At 34.8% G+C, this 9,466-nt stretch overlaps 1 protein-coding gene across 2 annotated transcripts; it reads left to right on the top strand.

Annotated features, from left to right (window-relative positions):
• The first annotated feature begins 1,468 nt into the window (after positions 1-1,468).
• Positions 1,469-5,880, top strand: LOC107462604 (putative pentatricopeptide repeat-containing protein At3g15200). 2 transcript variants are annotated; one of them, XM_052252830.1, is made up of 3 exons: positions 1,469-1,748; positions 3,386-3,984; positions 4,176-5,880. In XM_052252830.1, the coding sequence occupies exons 2-3, from the start codon at positions 3,494-3,496 to the stop codon at positions 5,155-5,157; spliced, it is 1,473 nt and encodes a 490-aa protein (XP_052108790.1). In that variant the 5' UTR covers positions 1,469-1,748; positions 3,386-3,493; the 3' UTR covers positions 5,158-5,880. The 2 variants fall into 2 exon arrangements, with proteins under 2 accessions (XP_052108790.1, XP_052108789.1); XM_052252829.1 differs by having other exon boundaries at positions 3,372-3,984.
• Positions 5,881-9,466: the final 3,586 nt, after the last annotated feature.

Raw genomic sequence — 9,466 nt, 5'->3', positions numbered from 1 at the left:
TTGTCTTTTAGTTTAAAGAGCTATTAGCTTTTTCTGCTTTTTATTTCTTTTTTTTCACATATTTTTTTTTACTTTTTGTTGCTTTTTCTTACTTCAAGAATCAATTTATGAATTTTTCAGACTACCAACAATACTTCACTTTCATCATCATTCTTTCAAGAGCCAACATTCTTTAACTCCAACATTAAATATGCACTGTTTATTCATACATTTAGAAAACAAAAGCAATGTCACCACATCAAATAATTGAACTATTCTTATTATATAACTCGAGTTCATGCATCTTACTTATATTTTTAAATTAAAATTTTCTTTTAAGTAAGGTGAGAGATGCATGGAATATTTCATAGCTTTAAGACATAAGGATGATCATGCACTAGAAACAAACAATAAAACAAAATACATGGAAAACAGAAAAATAACATAAACAATGGCAATTAAAGGAACGAATCCACCTTAGTGATGGTGGCTACTACTCCTTCTGGAGGATCCAATGGAGTGCTTGATTTCTTTTATGTCACACCCCTGCCTCTGATGTTCTTCCCTTATAACTCTTTGATCTTCTCTCATGGTCCTTTGGTCTTCTCTTATTTCATGGAGGATAGTGAAATGCTTCTTGATGTCCCATCATCAACTTATCCATGTTGAAATTTAATTTTTTTTAGAGAAGTGTGCAATTGCTCCAGTTTTATTAATTACATGGGCCACGTTATTATTTTAATAAAATAATTTACATTATACACAATTTATTACTCAACCAAAAATAAGCATATTTTCTGAAAATTAGTGACACAATCATTAAAGAGTATAAAATATATGGTAGAATATAAATATATATTAAAAATAAATTAAACCACACATATATTTATATACAAATATATTAGTGACTGATTTTAGTCACTGATTTTAGTGTACAAATAATATTTTTTATCATTAAAATATGTCTACATTTATTATTATATCAATGGGTGGGAATTAGAGAATTTTTTAAAATCAGACAAAATTAGAAATATTTTGGTAAGATAACTTTAATGATGTGTTATTCGTAGTTGAAGGACATGTAGTTAGTCCACCCAATACATAAAGACCATTTTTTCTACATTTTTGGATCATGACATTCATGAATCATACTCAAATGTCTATTGCTTTCTTTTGTAAAAAATGTGATAGTATCAAGGGTTCATGACTAAATATTTTTAAACGAAAAAAATGTGATAGTATTGGCCCAGATCCAGACGAATAATACATTGAAGCCTAGTCTTCAATTCTTTACAAACATTTATCCTTTTCGCAAATGCTTGGCAAACATGGTTTCTTTCATTAATTTTTGTTTCTTCGGAAAACGACGTCGTTTCTCTTGAAGGTTGGGCATTTGGCAAAATTAAAAAGTAAAAACAGCAATGTTTTGAAAATCGGATCGGAGCGACGGTAACCGGCCGGTTCTTGTTAAACAGTGACGTTTGATTTATTTGTGAACCACTATCCCTCTGAACTCTGAAGCAAAGTTCAAAATCACCCAACCAAAACCCTAGGTTCTCACTGCAACGGTTCTGCCGCAGTGCCGCCGTCGTCCGTTTTGTCGGCGACTCCGCGTCCTCTCTTGTAGCTCGGCGTCCTCCTTCTCCCTGTTCCCGTCCTCCCTGGCTTCTCTGTTCGAGGCTTGGAGCAGCTCGCCGCCGTTTCGCCGGTCTCCGTCGTTTCGCCGGTCGCCGTCGTTTCGCCGGTCGCCGTCCGTGTCTCCGTCGAAGGTTAGTGGCACTGCTTTCACTTCTTCGGTTCTTATCTTCCTTTTATGCTCTGTTTGCTGATTTTTGAATGTGAAATTGTGAATGGATTAATAGAAATCAAATAATTGATTTTTTTTCTGCTGCTCTTTTTTAATTCCTGAAATTTTTGTTGAAATTTTCTTGCTGCTGCTAAAAATGGATTAGGGTTTAGGGATTACTTGTTGCTGTTTTGTAATTAGGGATTATGCTCTGTTAGCTTTATTGATTTCAGGTTTAGTGTGATTAGGGATTACTTGTTGCTGGTTTGTAATTAGGGATTATGCTCTGTTAGCTTTATTCATTTCAGGTTTAGTGTGATTAGGGATTACTTGTTGCTGTTTTGTAATGTTTGTTGCTCAATGCTAAAATGGAAATCAAATCAAATGCTGTTTGTTGCTTGCATATATTTTCTTTGATAGTGTTTTCCCAATGCTGGTTGAGTCAAAACTTTGTATTTGTTTTGTCTGTAGTTTGATTTGAGATCATTAGATCTGATCCAATCCTATTAAGTTCAAACTATTCGTTTGGATTTTTGGTGTAGAATTGTTGGTTACCTGTTTGAAGTGTGTATTTCTTGTAATTGGATCTGTTTTGAACTGGATTGTGATTTTATGCTGCATTAGGTGTTGATAGTTCATCTTGGGTGTAGTTTTGGGATCATTTACTTGTTAATTCTCGGACATTCAGTTTAGTAAGGATCTTCTTGTACAAATTTGTTATCTTTCTTTAGGTTCCTTGTAGATTTATTTGTAATAAATTTATATAAATGCTGGATCATTTTGAACATGTCTGTTGGCGTAATTTCACTTTGTAGTATATATCATTATATCTTAAATGGTTTCTGAAGTCTTATTTTTGAACGAGGTGTTTTTGTACTCTTTATTTTTAGCTAGGCCATTTTCAAGATGGAGTATTAATTTTTTTTTTCTTTTCAGTATATATGTAATCCCTTAGTTAAATTTTTTTGTTGCTGAAAATCATCACTGAGTTGAATTTTTGTTACTGATTGAACCTTGAATGTGTTGCTGTCTTGTGAATATCACTTGGTATAAATATCTTTTATTACTGAAAATCATCACTTAAGTTGAATTTGCTGTTGATTATCATCACTGAACCTTGAATTTGTTGCTATCTTGCTGAAATAATCACTTAGCTAAATTTTTTTGTTGCTGAAAATTATCATAGTTGAATTTGTTGTTGGAAATTATCAACGAGGTGAATTTGTTGTTGTAAGAATAGATTTGAATTTCGTTTTTAATGAATTTGTTAATCATTAACTTAGCGATTGTGTTATCTATTGCTCTCTTTTGTTCATTTAAATTGAGAAAGTATTTTGTACTGGCGACTAGTTTATTATCTCTTTTTGCATCATTAATTATGTCTAAGAATTGATACTTGATTGTTATTAACATGTTTGTGAAGATGTGCATTTTAACTTTTCATTTTAATTTTATTTTTATAATTTTATATTTTTATTTAATTATGACCAGGTGAACCAATGACCCAGTGACCGGTCATATGACCGGGTCAATTATTGGTCGATTATAATAAACTATGCTTGAAATTTTTTACACTGAAAATTTTATATTGAAATTTTTTTTTTAGTTTCAAATTTTCAGAAATATAAAAACATTACACAATATACACCTCCTCCAAATACCTGCCAGATATTTGGGCTTAAAAGCTCCTTTCGCATAATATACCTCACCATCAATTCAATTCCGCTGATGCCGTACATGTTCTGGCAACTCCGCCGGTGGGAACTCAAAATCCTATTCTACCCTACCACAGCCACTCTCCTCCGAACTCCAACCACATGCTTCGTGCATTCCCTTTCGGACCCACCCCACTGGAAACCACCATCACCACCACTGCCGATCGTTTATCTTCAGAATCTCCTCAAGTTCCGGAGGGACAAGCCCGCCATCGAAGTGGAGCGAGCACTCGACCTATGTGGGTTCCAGCTTAGCGACAAACTCGTCTTCGAAGTGCTTAAACGGCATCATTCCGATTGGAGGCCCGCCCTTGTGTTCTTTAATTGGGCTTGTAAAGTGAGTCCTGAGCAAAATGGGTATGTGCCAAGTTCCGTTGTTTTCAATGAGATTGTGGATATTCTCGGGAAGATGAAGCGGTTTGAGGAGCTCTACCAGGTGCTCAATGAAATGTCCCATAGACAGGGTGTCATGAACGAGTTGGTTTTTTCCACATTGATTCGTAGGTAGATTAAATGTTCTATTATAGAGCTTTGGATGTTTGATTTTCTTATGTGATATGTGATCTCAAAATGATTCCTATTAGCTTTTCTGAATTCTTTAATATCACTTTGGTACATTTGAAGAGCATTAAGTCAACTAACTAGGTGTCATGTAAATATGTGAATGGTTAATTTTGGGTGTTCTCCGATTACAGGTATGTGGGTGCACATAAGGTGGAGGAAGCTGTTGGAATATTCTATAGGAGGAAAGAGTTTGGATTGGAGATTGATTCTGAAGCATTTAGGACCCTCTTGATGTGGTTGTGCAGGTACAAGCATGTAGAAGATGCAGAAACTTTGTTTCGCAGCAAGGTGAATGAGCTTCCACCTGATATAGAGTCCTGGAACGTGATCCTCCATGGTTGGTGCATCTTAGGGAACACACATGAGGCGAAGAGGTTGTGGAAAGACATATTGGCATCTAAGTGCAAGCCCGATCTTTTCACTTATGCAACATTTATCAAGGCAATGACCAAGAAGGGGAAGCTCGGCACTGCACTGAGGTTGTTCCATGGCATGTGGGATAAAGGCTGCAAGCCCGATGTTGTGATATACAACTGCATCGTTGATGCTCTTTGTTTCAAAAAGAGGGTTCCCGAGGCATTGGAAGTTTTCAAGTGCATGAGCGAAAGGGGCGTTGAACCTAATGTGGCTACTTACAACTCCTTGATCAAACACATGTCTAAGATTCGGCGAATGGAGAAGGTATATGAGCTAGTGAGTGATATGGAAAGGAGGAAGGGGAATTGTTTGCCTAATGCTGTTACTTATAGCTACTTGCTGGGTTCCTTGAAGGAGCCGAAGGAAATTCCTGTGATTTTGGAGAGGATGGAGAGAAATGGGTGTAGCATGAATGATGATGTTTACAACTTGGTTTTGAGGTTGTACATGGAATGGGATGACCAGGATGGGGTGAGAAGAACATGGGAAGAGATGGAAAGGAATGGATGGGGACTAGATAGGCGATCTTATACAATCCTGATTCATGGGCACCTCGAAAATGGGAGGACGAAGGATGCCTTGCGCTATTTTAGGGAGATGGTGTCTAAGGGAATGGAGCCTGAGCCCAGAACTGAGAAACTGTTGAGTTCCATGAACATTCAGTCAAAAGAAAGAACAGAAAAACAAAAAGGATGATGGTATTGGAGTTATCTAGTGATCCAATTCTTCCAATAACTTCATTGCCATTGGTTCGGGTTCTCTAAGTCGAAAATAGCCAACAGTAATATATCTTTGAAAGGCATTGAGTGCTAATATACTGAGACGCATAGGATGTTGATTTGGTTGAATTTTCGAACATTGAGATATCTTGCCAAACTCTTTAGATTGTCAAGAAGCAAGGAAAAAAGATAACCCGACACCAAATTTTATGATTCGAGATTTTATGTTAATTAGAGGGTCCAGAAATTAGAAGGCTGGGGTTATTTTGCTCCCTTATCTGTTTATGATAGCTGTGTTAGTTGGATAAGCTTACATTTTCTCATCCAATTAAGCACCTCGGCAGATTTTCTACTAATGTTTAAAAAAGAGAATTAAGCCGGTGGAAGCAATAGGAGGGAACTATCTCAACTTAGTCTCAATCAAACAGTGCTTGGAAAATGAGAGAATGTACCGCTGAAGAAAGGAATGGAGGATTTGAAGAGTGATAGAGTTTGAAATGGAAGTTTCATATAAAATTGATGCGTGTATTATGTTGGTTGACTTTGGCCTCTGTTTGTTTTTCTTGATTCTGTGTGTTTTTAGTAAGTAAATGTTTTGACAGTGAAGGCATTTAGTTTTTGAGGCCTTGAATTAAAATTATTTACAATTTAGTCTGATTGAAGAGATCTGGTAATTGGGAATGATTTCTACAATTTCTTAGCTCAGTTTTGCAGCTTCAGTATGACCGGAACTACACACATGTGATAAAAAATGGAAATTTGTATATTTACAGCTTAGTCATACAATTCTTGCATGAAAACCAAAGCAGGGAAATATCAAAGACGAAAGTGCCATGTTACATATCAACTGGCTTCTGTGAACAGGACATGGTGCTTTAGCTTTGGATCATATTTCTTGAGGTCAATCTTCCTGCTCTTTTTCTTGGCATAGAAGAATCTAGTCCCAGCTGCTGAGACTAGCCTGATGATCTTGAAAAGCAGCTTCTTCTTGGACCCCATCCTTCTCCTGTGTGTCTTCTTGTCCGGTTCACCTCCCCTCTTTCTACTTAATCTCTGCCCAACAATAATATTGAAGTTTATTCCTTTTATTAGAAAATCACTGATAAAGTTTCGAATAAAACTTTGGCTTTGATTTGTTGGAATACAAATAGTTTGTACCTTTCTCTTTGTGGTGTTTGGAGCATATCTTTTGGCCTTACAAATAATGGGGTGAAAATTTTTGGCCTTCTAAACATCTCAGTTGACAAATAGCCTGAAATAACAAATGAGTGATTTTGATTCAGAGAAAGTTGAGAAACAGAGTCAACTATTGGTGATGGTTAATCAGCAAATAGTTGTAAGCTTTATGAGTTTACACTACATACAGTACTTACCTCTGGAGAACACAGCATGGGAGAGGGAAGCAGAAGAAAAATGAAGGTGATGAGAGAGGAAAGGATTTCTTTTGTGACAAGAAAGAGTTAAGCCTGTTTCTGGACAAAAATGTGCTATAGCTATAGCAGTCGCCATCTCTCTCTGTTTCTTTGTATCTGACAGCGTATGGGTAAAGATGAGATTTTAACTGCTAGCTCGCTTTGATTTCAAGTAAAGCTTTTTTCTGTGTTCTTTACCGCCACTGTTTTGTTGTGTTTATTTATTTATTTTACTGGTTTCGATTGGTGATGATGGGTTTTTTTTGCAGCGTTGAACCCACACCCCCTCAAGCGAAGAAGAATGAAAATCTGACCACGGATTCCTTACTCCCACTTTTATGTGGGAGTATCATTTTAACCACCATAAAAATATTTGTAAGTAGAACCCCGTTATTTTTATTTTTGAAAAAATCAATAATTAAAATTTGCCTCTATGTTTTTTACTTTTTACACATTTCCTTCTCTTTTAATCAAAATTTCAAAGAGATAAATCAGTTGCCTCTGCTAGGGTTCATCATTCATTCTTCACCCTTTCTCCAGATGAGACAATTTCCTTTTACGCTTCCTCCTTCTCCCTTCCCTTTTTACACATTGCCGCTTTGTGCTTTGTTCTTCTTCCTCACTAATAACTCCGATCTGGTCCTTCTCCCGTGCCTCTGCCCCTGCGAACTACTCCTGTAAGGTTTTATTTTTATTTTATTTTATTTTATTGTCTTTTCTATGAAAATTATGTGAATTTGGATGCTCTTGTTCTGGTAAGATTTCACGATAAATTTGAGACTCGATGCAGGTATAACTTGTACCTAACTCAGTATCTCTATTATGTAATGATCTATGTAAATAGACAACGCTTGTCCAGTCAACTGTAGCAAAAGTGGAATATTTCAATGGATTTTGCAATAACTTTTGAGTATTCATGAACAAATGTTTCTGACCAGTAAAGATTGATGAGTTGTTCAAAATTGTTTCTCTTTTGAGGAATGCATTTCACGGTTTTCACTTGGCCAGTGAAACATCCACCCTTATATCTGGAACATGAAATTTATGATGCAACATTTTAACTGGCGTTTAAAGTTTTGAAAATGTTTGGTAATACTGATTTGAAATAAATCTTGAAAACTAGGTGTGAATTGTAGCAGGAGTCATTGTAGCAAGAGTCCTAAGTTGCTTGTAAAATTTGGCAAAATTTAAATGTTAGTAAAACTAGGATGATGTTAATATTTTACCTTTAAGATGGTGTAAGTTGGTGTCACTTGTTATAAACTTGTGTCTATTATGATGAAATGCATGAAGCAGCTAGGTTGCAGTTCCTATATTCTCTAATTGTAGGAAAGTATCGAGTAGCACTATGTTTCTTGTTTGCATTTCTGAACTTGTACCTCTGATTTATTCCATCATTATTTCCTTTTTGTGTTTAATTTGTGACATGCTGTGATTTTTAGGAATTTTTGGTTTTGAAGTATTGAAACAAAAGAAGTGATTCACCGGTGTATTAAGAAGAGTCTCACAATCTGAATTATATAAAAATTTATTTATCCATTAGTGCTCTCTCATTTTGAATGCATTTATCTGGTGAATGAGCTAAATATTACTTCATTGCATTGGACTTCATCTTTGTTTGTTCTTTTGTTTGCAGGAAAGAAGTTTTGCATCTTTACAAGTGCAAGATGAAAGCAAGAGTAGTGATTATTGAACCAACAACAGATAATTGTATTCTAAATATAAAACTCTAGAATATTCAAATAAAATGGTCTTGGAAAATAAATTTACTCATAATTGCTTTATGAACTTGAAGTTGACTGGCACAGAATGATTTTTACTATGTTGGTTGCTTAAAATTGGAAGTGATTAGAAAATGTTCAGAGTAATATTCTGGTGTAATAATTGTGTGACTTTATTTTATGATTGATGTTGTACTTTGTCCCTTTATATAATTATTTGTTCCTTTATATAATTATATGTATTGAACTTTGATCGTATTATCTAATAAAAAAAGAAAGATTAACTATATTAAAATAGTTTATTATTCTAGAGATGTGATACAAGACCGCTTTTTAAAACTAAGATCCATGAAGTTATCCCGGAGGTAGAAGAGTGATAATTTTGAGAAAATAAGGGTGCACTTTAGGACAAAGATGTTGAGCAATTTTCGATATATAATCAGTTACTTAGAAAAATAGACAATATATTTATATGCTTGATGGTTCACTTTAAATCAGTGTGCAACTCAGTTTTAAAAACTTCTATAATGGTGACAATTTTTTTTATAAATAATGTTTAGGTCTAATTTATTAAGCCTTGAAATAACATAAGAATAAAGAAATAAAAGAATAATTATTTTAATAAAATAAGATGAGCAAGAGGGAAGGATACTCTTAAGAAATTTATATCATTTACAAGTCAAAATTAGCAAGTATGAATCAGTGACTACCATATCAACCGAAGCTTTACACGATTTTAGTATTTACAGTTCCTTAACTTTTTTTTCATTAGCCTATTTTAACGAACACCTTTTGCAACTCCTGGAGTTGACTTTGACACTATTTGTCACATTCACCAGTCGACACCTTGGTATCGTCCTCATCCATATACTCCCCCCCCTCAACTTCTTCCTATTTTACTTCGTCTGCTTATATTGGTCATATGATATATGCTCACTATTAACCTCTTCTTACGAAAATTCTTGACCCATTATTATGGAGTATGTCCATGCGCACAACAACAAAGGGATGCTGGAAATGAAGCTCGATAACTTGCAGGAAGCAAATGGGATATTAACTCGAGAATTAAAAAATTGTGATTATTATTATTTGTTTAATCTACAAAGAAAATGTTAGTGTTTTAAAATTTAAATTTTCAGTTTTGATCATGGGG

This window comes from Arachis duranensis, chromosome 8 (genome assembly GCF_000817695.3).
Source record: "Arachis duranensis cultivar V14167 chromosome 8, aradu.V14167.gnm2.J7QH, whole genome shotgun sequence".
NCBI classification, from domain to species: Eukaryota; Viridiplantae; Streptophyta; class Magnoliopsida; order Fabales; family Fabaceae; genus Arachis; species Arachis duranensis.
The sequence above is the reverse complement of the archived record's forward strand: the minus strand, read 5'-3'. Positions and strand labels throughout refer to the sequence as shown.